General features: G+C 49.8%; 1 protein-coding gene across 1 annotated transcript in view; it reads left to right on the forward strand.

Annotated features, from left to right (window-relative positions):
* Positions 1-26276, forward strand: part of xrcc5 (X-ray repair complementing defective repair in Chinese hamster cells 5) — a 77254-nt gene that overhangs the window by 42730 nt on the left and 8248 nt on the right. The window contains exons 13-18 of the mRNA XM_055631655.1: positions 3269-3396; positions 4408-4604; positions 5496-5580; positions 9298-9367; positions 18929-19038; positions 19849-19945. Of these exons, the coding sequence (XP_055487630.1) occupies positions 3269-3396; positions 4408-4604; positions 5496-5580; positions 9298-9367; positions 18929-19038; positions 19849-19945 (687 nt within the window). The remainder of the gene's footprint in view (positions 1-3268; positions 3397-4407; positions 4605-5495; positions 5581-9297; positions 9368-18928; positions 19039-19848; positions 19946-26276) is intronic.

Raw genomic sequence — 26276 nt, forward strand, 5'->3', positions numbered from 1 at the left:
GAGAGGGTGTGGACGAGGTTTACCTGAATGCCACCTGGATCAGTGGGTATTAGCTACAGGGATGGGCTAGACAGATCTGGACTGCTCTCACTGGAAAGCCATCTGTTTAGGAGATCATAAGTTAAAGGAGCAGAATTACGCCATACAATCATGGCTGGTCTGTCTTTCCAAATGCATAAAAGTATTCCTTATCCCTCAGAAGCTTCTCCAGTGTCTTACCTGCCACAGCTGTTAGTGTTAGGCTCACTAGTCGATAGTTACCCACCACTAGTAGATAGTTACTGCCCCTGGTCTATAGTTACTGCCCCTGGTCTATAGTTACTGCCCCTGGTCTATAGTTACTGCCCCTGGTCTATAGTTACTGCCCCTGGTCTATAGTTACTGCCCCTGGTCTATAGTTACTGCCCCTGGTCTATAGTTACTGCCCCTGGTCTATAGTTACTGCCCCTGGTCTATAGTTACTGCCCCTGGTCTATAGTTACTGCCCCTGGTCTATAGTTACTGCCCCTGGTCTATAGTTACTGCCCCTGGTCTATAGTTACTGCCCCTGGTCTATAGTTACTGCCCCTGGTCTATAGTTACTGCCCCTGGTCTATAGTTACTGCCCCTGGTTTATAGTTACTGCCCCCAGTCTATAGTTACTGCCCCCAGTCTATAGTTACTGCCCCCGGTCTCTAGTTACTGCCCCCGGTCTATAGTTACTGCCCCCGGTCTATAGTTTACTGCCCCCGGTCTATAGTTACTGCCCCTGATCTATAGTTACTGCCCCTGGTCTATAGTTACTGCCCCTGGTCTATAGTTACTGCCCCTGGTCTATAGTTACTGCCCCTGGTCCATAGTTACTGCCCCTGGTCTATAGTTACTGCCCCTGGTCTATAGTTACTGCCCCGGTCTCTAGTTACTGCCCCTGGTCTATAGTTACTGGTTCTGGTCGATAGTTACTGCCCCTGGTCTATCTAGTTACTGCCCCTGGTCTATAGTTACTGCCCCTGGTCTATAGTTACTGCCCCTGGTCTATAGTTACTGCCCCTGGTATATAGTTACTGCCCCTGGTCTATAGTTACTGCCCTGGTCGATAGTTACTGCCCCTGGTCTATAGTTACTGCCCCTGGTCTATAGTTTACTGCCCCTGGTCTATAGTTACTGCCCCCAATCTATAGTTACTGCCCCTGGTCTATAGTTACTGCCCCTGGTCTATAGTTACTGCCCCTGGTCAATAGTTACTGCCCCTGGTCTATAGTTACTGCCCCTGGTCTATAGTTACTGCCCCTGGTCTATAGTTACTGCCCCTGGTCTATAGTTACTGCCCCTGGTCAAATAGTTACTGCCCCTGGTCAATAGTTACTGCCCCTGGTCTATAGTTACTGCCCCTGGTCTATAGTTACTGCCCCTGGTCTATAGTTACTGCCACTTGTCTATAGTTACTGCCCCTGGTCTATAGTTACTGCCCCTGGTCTATAGTTACTGCCCCTGGTCTATAGTTACTGCCCCTAGTCTATAGTTACTGCCCCTAGTCTATAGTTACTGCCCCCGGTCTCTAGTTACTGCCCCCGGTCTATAGTTACTGCCCCCCGGTCTATAGTTACTGCCCCTGGCCCCTGGTCTATAGTTACTGCCCCCTGGTCTATAGTTACTGCCCCTGGTCTATAGTTACTGCCCCTGGTCTATAGTTACTGCCCCTGGTGTATAGTTACTGCCCCTGGTCAATAGTTACTGCCCCTGGTCTATAGTTACTGCCCCTGGTCTATAGTTTACTGCCCCTGGTCTATAGTTACTGCCCCTAGTCTATAGTTACTGCCCCTGGTCTATAGTTACTGCCCCTGGTCTATAGTTACTGCCCCTGGTCTATAGTTACTGCCCCTGGTCTATAGTTACTGCCCCTGGTCTATAGTTACTGCCCCTGGTCTATAGTTACTGCCCCTGGTCTATAGTTACTGCCCCTGGTCTATAGTTACTGCCCCTGGTCTATAGTTACTGCCCCTGGTCCATAGTTACTGCCCCTGGTCAATAGTTACTGCCCCTGGTCTATAGTTACTGCCCCTGGTCTATAGTTACTGCCCCTGGTCTATAGTTACTGCCCCTGGTCTATAGTTACTGCCCCTGGTCTATAGTTACTGCCCCTGGTCTATAGTTACTGCCCCTGGTCTATAGTTACTGCCCCTGGTCTATAGTTACTGCCCCTGGTCTATAGTTACTGCCCCTGGTCTATAGTTACTGCCCCTAGTGTATAGTTACTGCCCCTGGTCCATAGTTACTGCCCCTGGTCTATAGTTACTGCCCCTGGTCTATAGTTACTGCCCCTGGTCTATAGTTACTGCCCCTGGTCTATAGTTACTGCCCCAATCTATAGTTACTGCCCCTGGTCTATAGTTACTGCCCCCGGTCTATAGTTACTGCCCCCGGTCTATAGTTACTGCCCCCGGTCTATAGTTACTGCCCCTGGTCTATAGTTACTGCCCCTGGTCTATAGTTACTGCCCCTGGTCTATAGTTACTGCCCCTGGTCTATAGTTACTGCCCCTGGTCTATAGTTACTGCCCCTGGTCTATAGTTACTGCCCCTGGTCTATAGTTACTGCCCCTGGTCTATAGTTACTGCCCCCGGTCGATAGTTACTGCCCCCGGTCGATAGTTACTGCCCCCGGTCTATAGTTACTACTGCCCCCGGTCTATAGTTACTGCCCCCGGTCTATAGTTACTGCCCCCGGTCTATAGTTACTGCCCCTGGTCTATAGTTACTGCCCCTGGTCTATAGTTACTGCCCCTGGTCGATAGTTCCCAAGGATTTCCTTGCAGTCCCAAAATAGAGACACAACATTAGCCATCCTCCAATCATCCTGCACCTCTCCTGTATCGAATGATGATTCATGTACCTCAGCCAGGGCTCCTGCAATTTCTTCTCTCGCTTCCCGCAGTTCCCTCGGACATATCTGATCAATCCCAGAAGATGTATTTTCATACATCTTACGATACGTAGCATCTCCTCTACAGTAATACCAACTGTCCTCAAAACATTTCCATCAAGTGTCCCAAGTTTCTCAGTCATCATGTCTTTCTCCTTAGTAAATAAGGCAGAAAGATGAATGGAGGACCTTGCCTATCTCCTGCTGCTTCACACATTGCTATTCTCTCTCTAGTTACCCTCTCTCCGTTTGTGTGTGTGTAGAATACCATTGGATTCTGCATCACCTCATCTGCCAGAGCTCTCTCTTCTGCTTCATGCTTACCCTCGTCTCCTCATCTGGCCCTGTGGATTATTTTGCCCAACAGAGGAGCAGTTAGAAGCTGTGGATGCTCTGATCGACTCGATGAGCTTAGTGATGGATGACGAGGAAGAGCTGGAGGATCTCTTCAAAGTCAACAAACTTCCGAATCCTCACTTTCAGAGGCTGTTTCAGGTAAAGTTCGATTCAAACCAGAAAATGTGTCACTTGATGAACACACACTCGCAAGCTGTCATTATTATTGGAATTATTTGTTAGGGATCTACATTCACTGTTTATTACTATCGCCTTTGAACCAAGTAGCTTGCTAGGCTATTCACGAGAGTATTGTCCTCTGAAAATGTTGTCCCTCGGGTTCATATAATATCCACCACTCTCACCTTAAAGTTTTCATGTTTGTTTCACCTACCCTGGGTAAAGACAATGTATCCCCCCTCTATTGCTCTCTGCATTTTACACACCTGTAAACCCACCTCTCAGCCTCTTGTGCTCCATGGTATAAGATCCTAAATCTAAACAACATTCCAGAGAGACAAGACTTTGCCTTCTATCACAGTGAGGAGGAGATTCAATGTGATGGATGTTAGTGTACATTATGTTGGTGTGTGTCTTGGTTCTTTTCTTGTATTACTGCAGAAAACAAATTTTGTTTGAACTTCATTTGAGGTTCAAATGACAATAAACAGTATTGTATTGTGTCCTTTCTGTATTCGGGTGACCAGAAGTGCATGCAATACTCCAAATGCAGCCTAACCCAAGTCCTATAAAGATGCAACATGACTTCCTGACTTTTATACTCAATGCCTTGACCGATCAAGGCCAACATACCATAAACATTCTTTACCTTATCTACTTGTGCTGCCACCTTTAGGTTGCTATGGACATGGACCCCAAGACTCCTCTGTACATCAACACTGTTTGGAGTCTTGCCATTAACTATATACTTTACCGTTACAATCGACCTTCCAACGTGTAATATCTTACTCGTGCTCAGATTAAACTTCATCTGCCATTTCTCTGCACGTTTTCTGTTGATCTATTTCCCGCTGTATACTTTAACAACCTTCCTCACAGTCTACAACATTTAACAATATGTAGGGCACAAAGGGTCGGCAAGTATAGTTCGTATAGATTCAATGATTCTAGACTGGAGGATTTTAAAGTTATTGTTATGCTTTTTTCCAGTGTCTTCAGTGGAAAGCATTTCATCCAGATGAACCTCTTCCTTCCCCAAACCCTCACTTGAAAAGTATGTTAGACCAACCCCGGGAGATCGTTGATTCCAGCCTGGCAGCATTGGAGCAGTTAAAGAAGCTTTTCACTCTGCAAGATTCAGGCAAGAAGAAAGAGCACAAGATTGCACAACAGATCTTCAAAGACAAGTATGATGGTCTGCATTTCAGGCAAACAATTTCACAATGTGTTTTTACTATTTGAATGTATAACGCAGACTCCGGTCCACTGTAGATACATTATGACGGCAGACTTTCAGTAGATTTATCAACTGATTATGAACTAAGAGTAATGGATACACATTTCATCTTATCCTTTGCTTGTTTTGTGATGCATGAGTTATCTCCTTGGAGAAAAACGGATTTACATAAGTATACAAGATTATTAACCGGTTTGGATAATATGGGCAAAGAAAAGATTATTCAAAGGATATTTCATTCAGAGTTAATGTTAAATGCCCGCTAAACTTTATTAAAATTTGTCTGACTTCTTAAAAGTGTCCCCATTGTGTGTGTCTGTGTCTATCTCCCTTCTCCGTTGTGTGGGTCTGTGTGACGTGTCTGTGTGTGTCTGTCGGTGTGTGTGTGCCCCTCCCCCCCCCCCCCCCCCCCCCCCCCCCCCCCCCCCCCGCGCTCTCTAAAGGACCGTAGACTGTGCCAGCCATCTTTCACCTTCCTGTTCATCATGGGTGTGAATTTCAGACAGTGCTCCCCCGCTTTCCCTGCTCCCCGCCTTTGCGATGTGTGTGTGTGTGCGTGCGTGTGTGTACGTGTGTGTGTGTGTGTGTGTGTGCTGATGGTCGATCCAGCTCGAGGTTTTTCAGGCGCGTGCCCTCGAGCTTGAAGGTCGAAGACAGTTTCTGAAAAGTCACGTTAGTGGGACAGGTCCTTTGGAGAGTGTGGGTTAAGGGAAGGCTAGCAGACTTTACTGCATTTACTGCAAACAGGCTCACGATAAACCAGATGAATTCCAATGTGGAATTACAATATTGGATTCCAGATGTGCAATCAGGCTAACAGATGTGTTTGATTCTCCTTCAGTGCTCCAGAAGAACCAGATGCAAAGAGAGCGCGGTCTGATGAGGATTTTAATATTGTCACGTTAGCAGAAGGAACTGTGACAGCTGTGAGTACCATCAATCTTTCAGACTGCAAATCTTGTCATTACTGTCTGATTACAGGAGCAAAATGGACGTAACCAGTTTCAGGAAGTATTTGCACTGAGATTTTGGTTGTTTTATTGAATATTTATGTAAATAACCATAGGTATGGTGACGCAAGCTTGGAGTTGTCAGTGCCATCAGTTTGTAACAGCCCTGGAATGGGTACAGCTGGCTCTGAAACTCTGACATGCATAAAAAACACAGGCATGTAGGAAATAGGAACAGGAGTAGGCCTTGTCTTCTCCTGGAGAAACGGTCCCAGTCCAGTCCCATTCGTTCTCCCTTGTCTAGTCAGATTTATCAGACATGATTTATCCCTCATAGATGCAGACAAATGGGACTAGCTCACAATCCCAACTTTGTCGACATGGGCAATGTGGGCCCAAGAGCCTGTTTCTAGGTTTAATAGCTCGATGGCTCCAAATCTATATTGACTCTGTACAATCCCGTTATTCTTTTTGGGTTGTTTTGTGATTCCATCTTCTATTCTAGATTCCAGCTCTGTCCCTGCTACTGATATCAGTCGAACAACTTCTCCATCTCTCTCCTTCCTTAAATAATGGAATCACATTTACTCCACATGTACAATATGAAGACACAAGGAAATACAGATGCTGGAATCTTGAGCAAAAGACAAAGTGCTGGAGTAACTCAGCGGGTCAGGTGTTTAGGCAATTCATTTTGAGAGGACTGGAATATAACACCAGGATATCATGCTGAGGCTTTATAATGCGATGGTCAGGCTGCATTTGGAGTATTGTGAATAGTTTAGGGCCCCATAATCTGATGAGGGATGTGCTGGCATTGGAGAGGGTGCAGATCAGGTTTGGCGATGAGTGGCTTAATGTATGATGAGCGTTTGACAGCTATGGGCTTGTACTGACTAGAATTTAGAAGAATGAGGGAAGACCTCATTGAAACCTACCAAATAGTGAAAGGCCTGGATAGAGTGGATGTGGAGAGGATGTTTCCACTAGTGGGAGAGTCTAGGACCAGAGGGCACAGCCTCAGAATTAAAGGATGCACCTTCAGAAAGGAGATGAGGAAGAGTTTCTGTGGGTGGTGGATCTCAGTGAATTCATTGCCACAGACGGCTGTGGAGGCTGTCATTGGCCAAGAGTGGAGATTGACAGGTGTCAACAGTTATGGGGAGAAGGCAGGAGAATGGGGTTGAGAAGAAAAGATAGATCGACCATGATTGTAGACACGATGGGCTGAATTCTGTTCCTATGTCGTGAACTTATGAAGGCGACATTTGTGGAGGGAATGGATAGAAACATAGACAATTAGTGCAGGAGTAGAGGCCATGTGGCCCTTCGAGCCTGCACCGCCATTCAATATGATCATGGCTGATCATCCAACTCAGTATCCCGTACCTGCCTTCTCTCCATACCCCCTGATCCCTTTAGCCACAAGGGCCACATCTAACTCCCTCTTAAATATAGCCAATGAACTGGCCTCAACTACCCTCTGTGGCAGAGAATTCCACAGATTCACCACTCTCTGTGTGAAAAATGTTTTCCTCATCTCGGTCCTAAAAGATTTCCCCCTTATCCTTAAACTGTGACCCCTTGTTCTGGACTTCCCCAACATCGGGAACAATCTTCCTGCATCTAGCCTGTCCAACCCCTTAAGAATGTTGTACGTTTCTATAAGATCCCCTCTCAATCTTCTATAAGATCCCCCCTCAATAGGTGACCTTTCACGTCAGGACTCTTCTTTAGACAGGAACAATTGTTTATAAAAGATGGCAGATGGCCATCCAGACCATCCACAATCTATCAAACGACTTCTTCAAAACTCTAGGATGTAGATATTCAGGTCATTGGGATTTATTAACTTTCAAGGTCACCAAATTCTTTAATATTTTAATTAAAGTTGGTTCCTTCACTTCCTTATAGAAACATATAAAATTCATAAAGGATTGTACAGGCTAGATGCAGGAAAAATGTTCCCCATGTTGGGGGAGTCTAGAATCAGAGGTCACAGTTTAAGAATAAGGTTTAGGCCATTTAGATCTGAGATGAGGAAAAACATATTCACCCAGAGAGTTGTGAATCTATGAAATTCTCTGCTACAGAAGGCAGTGAAGGCCAATTCACTGGATGTTTTCAAGAGAGGGTTAGATTTAGCTCTTAGGGCTAATGGAATCAAGGGATATGGGGAGAAAGCAGGAATGGGGTACTGATTGTGGGTGATCTGCCATGATCATATTGAATGGTGGTGCTGGCTTGAAGGGCCGAATGGCCGACTCCTGCACCTATTTTTCTATGTTTCCTCATTTTTGCTGAACACCTGATTCTCTGATATATCTGGCCGGTTTTGAGTAATTTTGTGAATCCAGTTTTACTTATTTCCTCTGCAATTTCCTATGTTGTATTATAAATTCTTGTTTCTCTCAGACATTTGCTCTTGCTTGCCATTTCTTTTTTGCACATCAATAAATTCTCATGCATCTGATTCCATTTTGCCAACTTTATAAACCAGTTCTTTGGATTAATACTATCTTATGGTTGTTTTTTAGTTCCTAACAGAAAGATATTCCATTTGAAACCTAAAGATAATTTCCCTAAAAGAGGTTGGATAACTGGGTTTGTTTTGCTTGGAGTGGAGGGGCATGGATAGAGTGGACAGTGAGAAACATTCCCTGTAATACAGATGTCTAAAACTGAAGAATCAGAAGTTAGAAGGGATCCGAGGAAAACTTAAGACCAACGTCTTATACAACTGTAACATGACCTCTATACTCAATACTCTGACTGATGAAGGCCAATGTAAACATAGAAACATAGAAATTAGGTGCAGGAGTAGGCCATTCGGCCCTCCGAGCCTGCACCGCCATTCAATATGATCATGGCTGATCATCCAACTCAGTATCCCGTACCTGCCTTCTCTCCATACCCCCTGATCCCCTTAGCCACAAGGGCCACATCTAACTCCCTCTTAAATATAGCCAATGAACTGGCCTCAACTACCCTCTGTGGCAGAGAGTTCCAAAGATTCACCACTCTCTGTGTGAAAAAAGTTCTTCTCATCTCGGTTTTAAAGGATATCCCCCTTATCCTTAAGCTGTGACCCCTTGTCCTGGACTTCCCAAACATCGGGAACAATCTTCCTGCATCTAGCCTGTCCAACCCCTTAAGCATGTACCAAAAGCATTTTTGACCACATTATCTACCTGCGACTCGACCTTCAAGGAACCATGCACCTTATACTCCTAGATCCCTTTGCTCTACAACACTCCACAGTGGCCGACCATTCCCTGTGTAGGTCCTGCCCTTGTTCGACGTCCCAAAATGCAACACCTCATACTTCTCTATATTAAATTCCATCAACCATTCCTCCGCCCACCTGGCCAATCGATCCAGATCCTGCTGCAATCGTTCACAACCATCTTCAGTATCTAGACTGGTGGCTGTAATTCCTGTTAACACCCAAAATACTGTCGTCACGTTTTTGTTGGTGTTACCTGGTATCATAATAAATGTTCCAATGGATTGTGTAAATGTAAAGGGAGCATTGTAACTAGGGTCCTGGTGAGTGGGCTGGAGCATGAGAACTGGAGCCCTGTATCCAGGTACACAACCGTTGGGATTCCCAAATAATTATATAGTGGATTAACTACATTTATTGTAAAATACATTTTGGTTAAAATAGATTGATGTGTTTTTGGGTTATAGGTTGGCAGTCTCAATCCAGTATCAGACTTCCAGGCTCTGGTCCATCAAAAGAGCGTCAATTTCAGAGAAGGTATGTAATTAAACAAGTTGGTGGTCGGGGAGATCTGGGTTTGTAGGCTGGTCAAGCCCGCGTATTCAAGAGGCAGTGTATTGCAGGAGGTACTTGGGTAACAGGGAGGGTGGTGGTGATGCAGTTGGCCCAGCATTTATGAGAGGATTAGGGCGCGGCGGAGGGGACCATGACGTTTCAGATGGGGTTGGTGGGGAGATATGCAGGGTGGCACGGTGGCGCAGGGGTAGAGTTGCTGCCTTATTGCGCTTACAGCACCGGAGACCCAGCTTCGATCCCCACTAAGGGCACTGTCCCACTGTCCCCACTACAGGCACTGTCCCACTGTCCCCACTACAGACACTGTCCCCACTACAGGCACTGTCCCCACTACGGGCACTGTCCCCACTACAGACACTGTCCCCACTACAGACACTGTCCCCACTACAGGCACTGTCCCCACTACAGACACTGTCCCCACTACGGGCACTGTCCCCACTACAGACACTGTCCCCACTACAGGCACTGTCCCCACTACAGACACTGTCCCCACTACAGGCACTGTCCCCACTACAGGCACTGTCCCCACTACAGACACTGTCCCCACTACAGGCACTGTCCCCACTACCACTACACAGACACTGTCCCCACTACAGGCACTGTCCCCACTACAGACACTGTCCCCACTACAGACACTGTCCCCACTACAGGCACTGTCCCCACTACAGGCACTGTCCCCACTACGGGCACTGTCCCCACTACAGACACTGTCCCCACTACACGGGCACTGTCCCCACTACAGACACTGTCCCCACTACAGACACTGTCCCCACTACAGACACTGTCCCCACTACAGACACTGTCCCCACTACGGACACTGTCCCCACTACAGACACTGTCCCCACTACAGACACTGTCCCCACTACAGACACTGTCCCCACTACGGACACTGTCCCCACTACAGACACTGTCCCCACTACAGACACTGTCCCCACTACAGACACTGTCCCCACTACAGACACTGTCCCCACTACAGACACTGTCCCCACTACAGACACTGTCCCCACTACAGACACTGTCCCCACTACAGACACTGTCCCCACTACAGACACTGTCCCCACTACAGGCACTGTCCCCACTACAGACACTGTCCCCACTACAGACACTGTCCCCACTACAGACACTGTCCCCACTACAGACACTGTCCCCACTACAGACACTGTCCCCACTACAGACACTGTCCCCACTACAGGCACTGTCCCCACTACAGACACTGTCCCCACTACAGACACTGTCCCCACTACAGGCACTGTCCCCACTACAGGCACTGTCCCCACTACAGACACTGTCCCCACTACAGACACTGTCCCCACTACAGACACTGTCCCCACTACGGGCACTGTCCCCACTACAGACACTGTCCCCACTACAGACACTGTCCCCACTACAGGCACTGTCCCCACTACAGACACTGTCCCCACTACAGACACTGTCCCCACTACAGACACTGTCCCCACTACGGACACTGTCCCCACTACAGACACTGTCCCCACTACAGACACTGTCCCCACTACAGACACTGTCCCCACTACAGGCACTGTCCCCACTACAGACACTGTCCCCACTACAGACACTGTCCCCACTACAGACACTGTCCCCACTACAGACACTGTCCCCACTACAGACACTGTCCCCACTACAGACACTGTCCCCACTACAGACACTGTCCCCACTACAGACACTGTCCCCACTACAGGCACTGTCCCCACTACAGACACTGTCCCCACTACAGGCACTGTCCCCACTACAGACACTGTCCCCACTACAGGCACTGTCCCCACTACAGACACTGTCCCCACTACAGACACTGTCCCCACTACAGGCACTGTCCCCACTACAGACACTGTCCCCACTACAGACACTGTCCCCACTACAGACACTGTCCCCACTACAGACACTGTCCCCACTACAGGCACTGTCCCCACTACAGACACTGTCCCCACTACAGACACTGTCCCCACTACAGGCACTGTCCCCACTACAGACACTGTCCCCACTACAGACACTGTCCCCACTACAGACACTGTCCCCACTACAGACACTGTCCCCACTACAGACACTGTCCCCACTACAGGCACTGTCCCCCCACTACAGGCACTGTCCCCACTACAGGCACTGTCCCCCACTACAGACACTGTCCCCACTACACTGTCCCCACTACAGACACTGTCCCCACTACAGGCACTGTCCCCACTACAGGCACTGTCCCCACTACAGACACTGTCCCCACTACAGACACTGTCCCCACTACAGACACTGTCCCCACTACAGGCACTGTCCCCACTACAGACACTGTCCCCACTACAGACACTGTCCCCACTACAGACACTGTCCCCACTGCGGGCACTGTCCCCACTATGAACACTGTCCCCACTACAGGCACTGTCCCCACTACAGACACTGTCCCCACTACAGACACTGTCCCCACTACAGACACTGTCCCCACTACAGACACTGTCCCCACTACAGACACTGTCCCCACTACAGACACTGTCCCCACTACAGACACTGTCCCCACTACAGGCACTGTCCCCACTACAGGCACTGTCCCCACTACAGACACTGTCCCCACTACAGACACTGTCCCCACTACAGGCACTGTCCCCACTACAGGCACTGTCCCCACTACAGGCACTGTCCCCACTACAGACACTGTCCCCACTACAGGCACTGTCCCCACTACAGACACTGTCCCCACTACAGACACTGTCCCCACTACAGACACTGTCCCCACTACAGACACTGTCCCCACTACAGACACTATCCCCACTACAGACACCGTCCCCACTACAGTCACTGTCCCCACTACACTCACTGTCCCCACTACAGACACTGTCCCCACTACAGACACTGTCCCCACTACCGACACTGTCCCCACTACAGACACTGTCCCCACTACAGACACTGTCCCCACTACAGACACTGTCCCCACTACAGACACTGTCCCCACTACAGACACTGTCCCCACTACAGACACTGTCCCCCATACCACTGTACAGACACTGTCCCCACTACAGGCACTGTCCCCACTACAGACACTGTCCCCACTACAGACACTGTCCCCACTACAGACACTGTCCCCACTACAGGCACTGTCCCCACTACAGACACTGTCCCCTCTACAGGCACTGTCCCCCACTACAGACACTGTCCCCACTACAGGGCACTGTACCCCACTACAGACACTGTCCCCACTACAGACACTGTCCCCACTACAGACACTGTCCCCACTACGGACACTGTCCCCACTACGGACACTGTCCCCACTACAGACACTGTCCCCACTACAGACACTGTCCCCACTACAGACACTGTCCCCACTACAGGCACTGTCCCCCACTACAGACACTGTCCCCCTACTACAGCCACTGTCCCCACTACAGGCACTGTCCCCACTACAGACACTGTCCCCACTACAGACACTGTCCCCACTACAGACACTGTCCCCACTACAGACACTGTCCCCACTACAGACACTGTCCCCACTACAGACACTGTCCCCACTACAGACACTGTCCCCACTACGGGCACTGTCCCCACTACCGGCACTGTCCCCACTACAGGCACTGTCCCCACTACCGACACTGTCCCCACTACAGGCACTGTCCCCACTACAGGCACTGTCCCCACTACAGACACTGTCCCCCACTACGGGCACTGTCCCCACTACAGACACTGTCCCCACTACGGGCACTGTCCCCACTACAGACACTGTCCCCCACTACGGGCACTGTCCCCACTACAGACACTGTCCCCACTACGGGCACTGTCCCCACTACAGACACTGTCCCCACTACAGCCACTGCCCCCACTACAGACACTGTCCCCACTACAGACACTGTCCCCACTACAGACACTGTCCCCACTACAGACACTGTCCCCACTACGGGCACTGTCCCCACTACGGGCACTGTCCCACTGTCCCCACTACAGGCACTGTCCCCACTACAGACACTGTCCCCACTACGGGCACTGTCCCCACTACGGGCACTGTCCCCACTACAGACTGTCCCACTGTCCCCACTACAGACACTGTCCCCACTACGGACACTGTCCCCACTACGGACACTGTCCCCACTACAGACACTGTCCCCACTACAGACACACTGTCCCCACTACGGGCACTGTCCCCACTACAGACACTGTCCCCACTACAGACACTGTCCCCACTACAGACACTGTCCCCACTACAGACACTGTCCCCACTACAGACACTGTCCCCACTACAGGCACTGTCCCCACTACAGACACTGTCCCCACTACAGACACTGTCCCCACTACAGACACTGTCCCCACTACAGACACTGTCCCCACTACAGGCACTGTCCCCACTACAGACACTGTCCCCACTGCAGACACTGTCCCCACTACGGACACTGTCCCCACTACGGGCACTGTCCCCACTACGGACACTGTCCCCACTACAGACACTGTCCCCACTACGGACACTGTCCCCACTACAGGCACTGTCCCCACTACAGACACTGTCCCCACTACAGACACTGTCCCCACTACAGACACTGTCCCCACTACAGACACTGTCCCCACTACAGACACTGTCCCCACTACAGACACTGTCCCCACTACAGACACTGTCCCCACTACAGACACTGTCCCCACTACAGACACTGTCCCCACTACAGGCACTGTCCCCACTACAGGCACTGTCCCCACTACAGACACTGTCCCCACTACAGACACTGTCCCCACTACAGACACTGTCCCCACTACAGGCACTGTCCCCACTACAGACACTGTCCCCACTACAGACACTGTCCCCACTACAGACACTGTCCCCACTACAGGCACTGTCCCCACTACAGGCACTGTCCCCACTACAGGCACTGTCCCCACTACAGACACTGTCCCCACTACAGACACTGTCCCCACTACAGACACTGTCCCCACTACAGACACTGTCCCCACTACAGACACTGTCCCCACTACAGACACTGTCCCCACTACAGACACTGTCCCCACTACAGGCACTGTCCCCACTACAGGCACTGTCCCCACTACAGACACTGTCCCCACTACAGACACTGTCCCCACTACAGGCACTGTCCCCACTACAGACACTGTCCCCACTACAGACACTGTCCCCACTACAGACACTGTCCCCACTACAGGCACTGTCCCCACTACAGACACTGTCCCCACTGTCCCCACTACAGACACTGTCCCCACTACAGACACTGTCCCCACTACAGACACTGTCCCCACTACAGACACTGTCCCCACTACAGACACTGTCCCCACTACAGACACTGTCCCCACTACAGACACTGTCCCCACTACAGACACTGTCCCCACTACAGACACTGTCCCCACTACAGGCACTGTCCCCACTACAGACACTGTCCCCACTACAGACACTGTCCCCACTACAGACACTGTCCCCACTACAGACAGACACTGTCCCCACTACAGACACTGTCCCCACTACAGACACTGTCCCCACTACAGACACTGTCCCCACTACAGACACTGTCCCCACTACCGACACTGTCCCCACTACGGGCACTGTCCCCACTACGGGCACTGTCCCCACTACAGACACTGTCACGCTGTCCCCACTACAGACACTGTCCCCCACTACGGGCACTGTCCCCACTACAGGCACTGTCCCCACTACCGACACTGTCCCCACTGCAGTCACTGTCCCCACTACAGACACTGTCCCCACTACAGACACTGTCCCCACTACAGACACTGTCCCCACTACAGACACTGTCCCCACTACGGACACTGTCCCCACTACAGACACTGTCCCCACTACAGACACTGTCCCCACTACAGACACTGTCCCCACTACGGGCACTGTCCCCACTACAGACACTGTCCCCACTACAGACACTGTCCCCACTACAGACACTGTCCCCACTACAGACCCTGTCCCCACTACAGACACTGTCCCCACTACAGACACTGTCCCCACTACGGGCACTGTCCCCACTACGGGCACTGTCCCACTGTCCCCACTACAGGCACTGTCCCCACTACAGACACTGTCCCCACTACGGGCACTGTCCCCCCACTACGGGCACTGTCCCCACTACAGGCACTGTCCCACTGTCCCCACTACAGACACTGTCCCCACTACAGACACCGTCCCCACTACAGACACCGTCCCCACTACGGGCACTGTCCCCACTACAGACACTGTCCCCACTACAGACACTGTCCCCACTACAGGCACTGTCCCCACTACAGACAATGTCCCCACTACAGACACTGTACCCACTACAGACACTGACCCCACTACAAACACTGTCCCCACTACAGACACTGTCCCCACTACGGAGGCACTGTCCCCACTACAGACACTGTCCCCACTACAGACACTGTCCCCACTACAGACACTGTCCCCACTACAGACACTGTCCCCACTACAGACACTGTCCCCACTACAGGCACTGTCCCCACTACACACTGGCCCCACTACCGACACTGTCCCCACTACAGACACTGTCCCCACTACAGACACTGTCCCCACTACGGACACTGTCCCCACTACAGGCACTGTCCCCACTACAGACACTGTCCCCACTACAGACACTGTCCCCACTACAGACACTGTCCCCACTACAGACACTGTCCCCACAGACACTGTCCCCACTACAGACACTGTCCCCACTACAGACACTGTCCACACTACAGACACTGTCCCCACTACAGACACTGTCCCCACTACAGGCACTGTCCCCACTACAGGCACTGTCCCCACTACAGACACTGTCCCCACTACAGACACTGTCCCCACTACAGACACTGTCCCCACTACAGACACTGTCCCCACTACAGACACTGTCCCCACTACAGACACTGTCCCCACTACAGACACTGTCCCCACTACAGGCACTGTCCCCACTACAGACACTGTCCCCACTACAGACACTGTCCCCTCTACAGGCACTGTCCCCACTACAGACACTGTCCCCACTACAGACACTGTCCCCTCTACAGGCACTGTCCCCACTACAGACACTGTCCCCACTACAGACACTGTCCCCACTACAGACACTGTCCCCACTACAGACACTGTCCCCACTACAGACACTGTCCCCACTACAGACACTGTCCCCACTACAGACACTGTCCCCACTACAGACACTGTCCCCACTACAGACACTGTCCCCACTACAGACACTGTCCCCACTACAGACACTGTCCCCACTACAGACACTGTCTGTCCCCACTACGGACACTGTCCCCACTACAGGACACTGTCCCCACTACAGGCACTGTCCCCACTACAGGCACTGTCCCCACTACAGACACTGTCCCCACTACAGACACTGTCCCCACTACAGACACTGTCCCCACTACAGCACTGTCCCCACTACGGCCACTGTCCCCACTACAGACACTGTCCCCACTACAGGCACTGTCCCCACTACAGACACTGTCCCCACTACAGACACTGTCCCCACTACAGACACTGTCCCCACTACAGACACTGTCCCCACTACAGGCACTGTCCCCACTACAGGCACTGTCCCCCACTAACAGGCACTGTCCCCACTACGGGCACTGTCCCCACTACAGACACTGTCCCCACTACAGACACTGTCCCCACTACAGACACTGTCCCCACTACAGGCACTGTCCCCACTACAGACACTGTCCCCACTACGGGCACTGTCCCCACTACAGACACTGTCCCCACTACAGACACTGTCCCCACTACGGGCACTGTCCCCACTACAGGCACTGTCCCCACTACAGGCACTGTCCCCACTACAGACACTGTCCCCACTACAGACACTGTCCCCACTACAGACACTGTCCCCACTACAGACACTGTCCCCACTACAGACACTGTCCCCACTACAGGCACTGTCCCCACTACAGACACTGTCCCCACTACAGGCACTGTCCCCACTACAGGCACTGTCCCCACTACAGACACTGTACCCACTACAGACACTGTCCCCCACTACAGACACTGTCCCCACTACAGACACTGTCCCCACTACAGACACTGTCCCCACTACAGACACTGTCCCCACTACAGACACTGTCCCCACTACAGACACTGTCCCCACTACAGACACTGTCCCCACTACAGACACTGTCCCCACTACAGACACTGTCCCCACTACAGACACTGTCCCCACTACAGACACTGTCCCCACTACAGACACTGTCCCCACTACAGACACTGTCCCCACTACAGACACTGTCCCCACTACAGGCACTGTCCCCACTACCGGACACTGTCCCCACTACAGACACTGTCCCCACTACAGACACTGTCCCCACTACAGACACTGTCCCCACTACAGACACTGTCCCCACTACAGACACTGTCCCCACTACAGACACTGTCCCCACTACAGGCACTGTCCCCACTACAGACACTGTCCCCACTACAGACACTGACACTGTCCCCACTACAGGCACTGTCCCCACTACAGGACACTGTCCCCACTACGGGCACTGTCCTTATGGAGTTTGTACGTTCTCCCCGTGAACTGCGTGGGTTTTCTCTGAGATTCCTCCCACATTCCAAAGATGTACAGGTATGTAAGTTAATTGGCTTGGTATAAATGTAAATTGTCCCTAGTGTGTGTAGGACCGTGTTGATGTGCGGGGATTATCGGGTGGTGCGGACTCCGTGGGCAGAAGGGCCTGTTTCCGCGCTGTAAGATGTTGATGTGGTGGGACTGGAGCAGTATATTTCAGTAGTTGAGGGAGCAAGAGATATTTGGGGTTGAGGGAGAGGGAGGATGTGGACCAGTGCATTGATGAGTATAATTCTCTGAAGAAATGGATGTGTGAGGAATGGGTTGAATGGGATGAAGGAGGGGGATTGGCTGGTGGGTTGACCAGAGAGCGCTTATTGAGTTGGATATTTTGGGTGGGCCAATGGTTCAGGCAGCACAGACTAGATGCTGGTAAACTAGGCATTACATTTACAACCAACATTACTGTGTGGCAACACCTTCACCAAGACGATTGCAGTGGTTCGAGATCATGGCGCACCATCAGGTCTAGTTAAGAATAGACAATGAATGCTGGACGCACCAACAACGTCCATGTCCCCTAATATATGCGGTGCCTTGCCAAAACATTTACTGGTCCATGTATGCAACATCCCCGTGGAGGAAGGAACTGTAGATGCTGGTTTAAACCAAAGATAGACACAAAAATCTAGAGCATCTCTGGGGAGAAGGAATTGGCGACGTTTCGGATCGAGACTCTTCTTCAGACTGAAAGTCACAGGAAAGTGAAACGAGAGATATAGACGATGATGTGGTGAGATTTAGAACATACAACCTTCCCTTGTTCATTACCCACATCACCGACTCCAGAAATGTCATCCTTTGGACACAAGAAACTGCAGATGCTGGTTTACAAAAAAAGGCACAGAGTGCTGGAGTAACTCAGCAGGTCAGGCAGCATCTCTGGAGAACATGGATAGACGGATTTGGGTCAAGACTCACCATCAGACTGATTGTGAAAGAAATCTAATTGTAGAGAATGTAAATAGTAAGTGTTGTGTCTCCTCCCTCACAGTGACCAAGCAGCTAATGGGGCGTGTCTACCAATTCCTGGAGGTGAAGAATCAACAATATTACATCAAGAGCTTGGATTGCATCAAGGTTTGCAGGAAGGAATCTGTTAAGGTGAGCAGAGAATGTCACTTACTGCAATAGTCCTAACAGGATGGAGTTGGGAATGTTTTATATAAAGGTTTACATCTGAAACAAATCATGGAGAGAAGTTGACAAGCCTTTGTGGTTCTGTTTCAGCTGTAGATGCAGGCCATGTGCTGGTGTGTTTGGCTTGAGCATAACATGCTGAAGGTCTTCAATAGACAGTTCTTAATGGGTCTCTCTCTACTTCCCATATTGGGCAACACCTTCAGAACAGTTCGCAAATGGAGTTGATAATGCCTTACCAAGGCACACAAGGAACATTGTTAAACCTGGTGCACTACAAACTTCAGTCATAAGGTCATAAGTGGTAGGATCAGAATTACTCAAGTCTACTCTGCCATTCAATCATGGCTGATCTAGCTCTCCCTCCTAACCCCATTCTCCTGCCTTCGCATTATAACCCCTGACACATGTACCAACCAAGAATCTATCTATCTCTGCCTTAAAAATATCCATTGACTTGTGGCCTCCACAGCCGTCTGTGGCAGAGAATTCCATAGATTCACCACCCTCTGACATCTTGCAGAATATTGTTCTCAGCTTTGTAGCATAAAAGTTATGGGTAGAAAAGAAGGATAGTTGATAGTTGACCAGAACACAACAGGTCTCCATGTTCCTACACCATCTTAGTGCACAAAGCAGTAACATAAACATAACTCCCTTTGTCCTGATCTTAGTTTCTTCCTGTTCCAAACTCAGTTTGTAAAGGTCTGGCATCATTCATATTGTGATCATTACTGTTTGTAACCTAATACTTTGTTGTTGCTGCATTTCAAGGCAGGGGAATCCCAACATTTCAACACGATACTGCAAACACTGAAAGAGAGTGTGGACACCAAAGGGCTGCAAGAGTTCTGGGAGATGATTGTACAAGGTGAGCTTATTTTAGTAACAAGTGGCTGTTTTTTAAAACCTACATTGAGAGGCAGAGAGGTTTAAGTAGCAAATTACAATCGTAAGTCGAGGCAATTGGGGAAAAAAGAGTGAGCCTTGAGAGAACTTAGTGACTATTTCAGTCTCCAAACAGCTGAGTTCAGGACAATGACATAATGAGGACACACAGGTGGTTCAGAGCAGGAAGAGTCTCTTCAGCCCACACTGTCTGTGCCAACTATGATATCAAAGTAAACAAACTCACCTGCCGTAATGTAGTATTTAGTTTGTTTATTGTCACGTGGTAGTGTGCTATCCAGTCAGCAGAAAGACAATACATGATTACAATCGAGCCATTTACAGTGTATAGAGATTTAAGAGAATGGAGCTTCTGTGGCCAGCACGTCAATAGTCACCTGAGTTGGAATGTGGAAAGTTAGGGATAATGTTCTGCATGGTTCAGAGATGTCACCAACATTAGAAATCATTCCATTTGCCTCAGACATTTGCAAGGGACCCAGATATTGGCTGGTATGTAGCATAAAATGAAGACAATATCTTGCTGTTACCAATATTTAGCACCTGGGAGCATATGTAAACGAAGCAGTAGTAGGCCATTCAGCCCTCACGTGTCAGGACTGGACAGTAGCCAATGTTGTTTTGTTTAAGTAGAGATAGTTCACAAAATGATGGACCAGCAAGCTCATATCAATGGTAGGGAAACTATTGGAGAGGGTTCTTGGGCTAGGATTTACTTACATTTGGAAGATAATTAGGGATAGTCAGCATGACTTTGTATGAGGTACGAATAGTTCACGTCATAGGAGCAGAGTTAACCCATGGAGTCCAGCGAGAGCTAGGGATCTGGAGCAGAGGGATCTAGCATTGCTGATCTATAGATCCTTGAAGGTTGCATCACAGGAAGATAGAATGGGTCAAAAAGCCTTTCAGCACAAGTATTATGTAAATAATTGCCACATAAGGGTGCTTACAAAGTATCCTCTCCAGGGTCCCCCCTGTTCTCCCCCCCCCTCTCTCCCCCGCCCCCACCGTCCATCCTGCGGCAGTGGCGTCCTCACTCCCACGTGGTCTGTCATCGTCCATCAGTCGGTACCATCATCGACCGCCGCACCGACCTCTCCACTATCGCTGCCAGGTCCTCTCCGGACACCTCCGTGGGGCAGACCCAGACTTCACCAACCCAAGCACAGGCCCCAGCCGTGGGCCCCACATACCCAGGCCCCAGGCTCCACAGACCCAGGCCCCAGGCTCCACAGACCCAGGCCCCAGGCTCCACAGACCCAGGCCCCAGACTCCCACCCAGACCCAGGCCCAGGCCCCAGGCCCCAGGCCCCAGGCCCCAGCCATGGGCTCCACAGACACAGGTCCCAGCCGTGGGCTCCACAGACACAGGCCCCAGGACCCAGCCGTGGGCTCCACAGACACAGGCCCCAGGCTTCACCAACCCAGGCACAGGCCCCAGCCGTGGGCTCCACAGACACAGGCCCCAGCCATGGGCTCCACAGACACAGGCCCCAGCCATGGGCTCCACAGACACAGGCCCCAGCCGTGGGCTCCACAGACACAGGCCCCAGTCGTGGATTCCACAGACCCAGGACCCAGCCGTGGGCTCCACAGACCCAGGCTCTGTCGGCCGCGGAGTTCGACCCGCCAGACTTCGACCTCGGCTTCACCACGGCCTGCAGGGAGGCATCTGCCGCTGAGACCCGCTGGGCATATTGGTCTGCATGGGCATGTTGGGCCAAAGTCCCTGTTTCCACACTGTTTGACTGACTGAGTCCACTCTGCCATTCAATCATGGCTGATCTAACTTTCCCTCTCAATCCCATTCCCCGGCCTTCTCCCCATAACTTTTAACACCCATACTAATCAATTTAGATATGCCATTAATTGTCACTATACATGTACAATGAGATTAAAAGCAGCTCGTACTCAGTGCATAAAAATAGATTAGTACAAAAAACAAGGAACAGAAAACATACACAAAAGGTGGAGGGGAGGGGGGGGATAGTTGCACAATTCTGCGGCGCTATACACATATCTATAACGGCAAAATGGTGAAGGATCAATAGGTAGTATTCTTAGGCAGATGTTTAAAGATTATATTAAATATTAAAAATGTTTTTAAAAAAATATAAAAAATTACAGTTACAATACACATTACAGTTCCAAATTTCAGTATGTGGATAGAATAGATGGAAGTCCGGGTGTTGGGCTGTGAAGTCAGTGCATGTGTGAATTAAGAGTAGTTATGACTTTCGGAAAACAACTATTCCTTAGTCTATTTGTCCTGGATTTGATGCACCTATAGCGCCTTCCAGAGGGCAGCAGGTCGAACAGTCCAAACGCAGGATGGGAGCTGTCCTTGATGATATTCTTTGCCCTGCTAATGCAGCGGGAGGTGTAAATATCCATCAGGGAGGGGAGAGGGCAGCCAATGATCCTCTGCGCTGTCCTAGTTACCCTCTGAAGCCTCTCCCTGTCTGCCATGGTGCAGCTGCCATACCATGCTGTAATGCAGTATGTCAGCAGGCTCTCGATGGACGAGCGGTAGAAGGTCAGCAGCAGGTTAGAGTTCAGGTTGTGCTTTCTGAGGACCCTCAGGAAGTGCAGCCACTGCTGAGCCTTCTTGATGACCGCTGTCGTGTTGTCCGTCCAGGAGATATCAGCAGCGATAAGGACACCGAGAAACCGGAAGGTGTTGACCCTCTCCACACACTCGCCGTTGATATGTAGGGGGACTAAGTCGGAGCTGTGCCTCCTGAAGTCGACAATGAGCTCTTTTGTTTTCCTGGTGTTCAGAGCCAGATTGTTTTCTGAGCACCAGGTTGTCAACTTCAGGACTTCCTCTCTGTAGGCTGCCTCATCTCCCTTTGAAATAAGTCCGACTACAGTAGTGTCGTCAGCAAATTTGACGATGCAGTTGTTGTTGTGGGCCGGACTACAGTCGTAGGTGTAGAGACAGTATAGGAGGGGGCTTAGCACACAGCCCTGTGGGGAACCGGTACTCAACCTGCGAGTGGAGGAGAGAACCTGTCAATCTCCCTTTTTTTTTAATCCCAAAGGCTTGGCCTCCACAGCCGTCTGTGGTAATGAGTTTCACAGTTTCACCACCTTCTGGGTAATGAAATTCATCCTTATCTCCTTTCTAAAGGTACATCCTTTATTTCTGAGGCTGTGCCCTCTGGTCCTAGACACTCCCACTAGTGGAATCATCCTCTCCACATCCACTCTATTCAGGCCATTCACTATTCGATGTTTCAATGAGATCTCCCCTCATTTTTTAAACTCCAGAGAGTACAGGCCCAGGGTCGACAAACATATGTTGTGATCATACGTTAATGCAATCATCCCCTGGGATCATTCTCGTAAACTTCCCCTGGACCCTTTCCAACGCCAGTGCCCCCATCACTGCTCTCAATACTCCAAATGTAGTCTGACCGATGCTTTATCAACTCTCGGCATTGCATCCCTCTTATATTCCAGTCCTCTTGAAATGAATGCTAACATTGCATTTACTACCAATTCAACTTGCAAATTAATCTTTTGGGAATCCTGTACCAGCATTCCCAAGTCCTTTTGCATCTTTGATTTCGGAATCATAAAATAGTATGCCTCTACCAAAGTATGTGACCGCACACTTTGCAACGCTGCATTTCATCCTCCACTCTCCCAACCTGTCCAAGTCCTTCTGCAGACTCCCTGCTTCCTCCTCACTACCTGCTCCTCCACCTATCATCGTATCATCTGCAAACTTGGCCACAAAGCCTTCAGTTCCATCATCCAAATCATTGGTATATAACGTGACGAGTAGCAGCCTGAACACCACCTCCAGTGAAACACCACTAGTCACTGGCAGTCGACCAGAAAAGGCCCCCTTTAATCCCATTCTTTGCCTTCTGCCACCCAGCAAACCTTCTATCCATGTTAGTAGCTTCCAATACACAATAGATAATAATAGACAATAGGTGCAGGAGTAGGCCATTCGACCCTTCGAGCCAGCACCGCTGATCATCCACAATCAGTACCCCGTTCCTGCCTTCTCCCCATATCCCCTGACTCCGCTATATTTAAGAGCCCTATCTAGCTCTCTCTTGAATGCATCCGGAGAATTGGCCTCCAATGCCTTCTGAGGCAGAGAATTCCACAGACTCACCACTCTCTGGGTGAAAAAGTGTTTCCTCGTCTCCGTTCTAAATGGCTTACTCCTTATTCTTAAACGTGGCCCCGGGTTCTGGATTCACCCAACATCGTGAACATGTTTCCTGCCTCTAACGTGTCCAATCCCTTCATTATCTTATATGTTTCAATAAGATATCCCTCTCATCCTTCTAAATTCCAGAGTATACAAGCCCAGCCGTTCCATTCTATCAACATATGACAGTCCCGCCATCCTAGGAATTAACCTGGTGAACCTACGCTGCACTTCCTCAATAGCAAGAATGTCCTTCCTCAAATTTGGAGACCAAAACTGCACACAATACTCCAGGTGTGGTCTCGCTTGGGCTCTGTACAACTGCCGAAGGACCTCTCTGTTCCTATACTCAACTCCTCTTGTTAAGAAGGCAAACATGCCATTAGCTTTCTTTACTGCCTGCTGTACCTGCATGCTTACTTTCAGTGACTGATGAACAAGGATGCCCAGATCTCGTTGTACTTCCCCTTTTCCCAATTCGACACCATTCAGATAATAATCTGCCTTCCTGTTTTTGCCACCACCAAAGTGGATAACCTCACATTTATCCACATTAAACTGCATCTGCCAAGCATTTGCCCACTCACCCAACCTGTCCAAGTCACCCTGCATTCTCATAGCATCCTCCTCACAGTTCACACTGCCACCAAGTTTTGTGTCATCTGCAAATTTGTTAATGTTACTTTGAATCCCTTCATCCAAATCATTGATATATATTGTAAATAGCTGTGGCCCCAGCACCGAGCCTTGCGGTACCCCACTAGTTACTGCCTGCCATTCTGAAAGGGACCCATTAATCCCTACTCTTTGTTCCCTGTCTGCCAACCACTTCTCTATCCATGTCGGCACTCTACCCCCAATACCATGTGCTCTAATTTTGCCCACTAATCTCCTATGTGGGACATTATCAAATGCTTTCTGAAAGTCCAGGTGCACTACATCCACTGGCTCTCCCTTGTCCATTTTCCTAGTTACATCCTCCAGAAGATTAGTCAAGTGTGATTTCCCCTTCGTAAATCCATGCTGACTTGGACCGATCCTGTTACTGCTATCCAAATGTGCCGCTAATACCTGGGACACATCTTGTTTAGTAGCCTCAAATTCGGCATCTTATCAAAGGCCTTCAGCCATGATCATATTGAATGGCAGTGCAGGCTCGAAGGGCCGAATGACCTACTCCCGCACCTATTGTCTATGTTTCTGTGTTTCTATGAAAACAACATCCACTGACTCTCTTTTGTTATCCTGGTATTTACTTCCTCAAAGAATTCCGACAGGTTTGTCTTGCAAGATCCCTTCACAAAGCCATGCTGACGAGAATATTTTATCATGTGTTTCTCAGTACTCAGAAACCTCATCCTTAATAATGGACTCTCAAATCTTACCAATGGTCGATGGAATTTAATACAGACAAGTGTGAGGTGTTGCATTTTGGGACGTCTAACAAGGGCAGGACCTACACAGTGAATGGTTGGTCTCTGGGTAGTGTTGTAGAGTCGAGGGATCTAGGAGTACAGGTGAAATGAAATGAAATGAAATGAAATGAAATGAAATGATTCAATTAATTGTCATTGTCAGTGTACAGTGCATGGTTCCTTGAAGGTCAAGTCGCAGGTAGATAAGGTGGTCAAAAAGGCTTTTGGCACTTTGGCCTTCATCAGTCAGAGTATTGAGTATAGATGTTTGGAGGTCATGTTGCAGTTGTATAAGACGTATAAGAGTTGTGAGGCGGCATTTAGAGTATTGTGTTCAGTTCTGGGCACCGTGTTATAGGAAATATATTGTCAAGCTGGAAAGGGTTCAGAGAAGGTTTACGAGGATGTTGCCGGGACTAGAGGGTGTGAGCTACAGTGAGAGGTTGAGTAGGCTGGGTCTCTATTCCATGGAGCGCAGGAGGATGAGGGGTGATCTTATAGAGGTGTATAAAATCATGAGAGGAATAGATCGGGTAGATGCACAGAGTCTCTTGCCCAGAGTAGGGGAATCGAGGACCAGATCTGAGGGGTAACTTTTTCACACAGGTGGTGGGTGTATGGAACAAGCTGCCAGAGGAGGTAGTTGAGGCTAGGATTATCCCAATGTTTAAAAAACAGTTAGACAGGTGCATGGATAGGAT

Source organism: Leucoraja erinacea, unplaced genomic scaffold (assembly GCF_028641065.1).
Source record: "Leucoraja erinacea ecotype New England unplaced genomic scaffold, Leri_hhj_1 Leri_84S, whole genome shotgun sequence".
NCBI classification, from domain to species: domain Eukaryota; kingdom Metazoa; phylum Chordata; class Chondrichthyes; order Rajiformes; family Rajidae; genus Leucoraja; species Leucoraja erinaceus.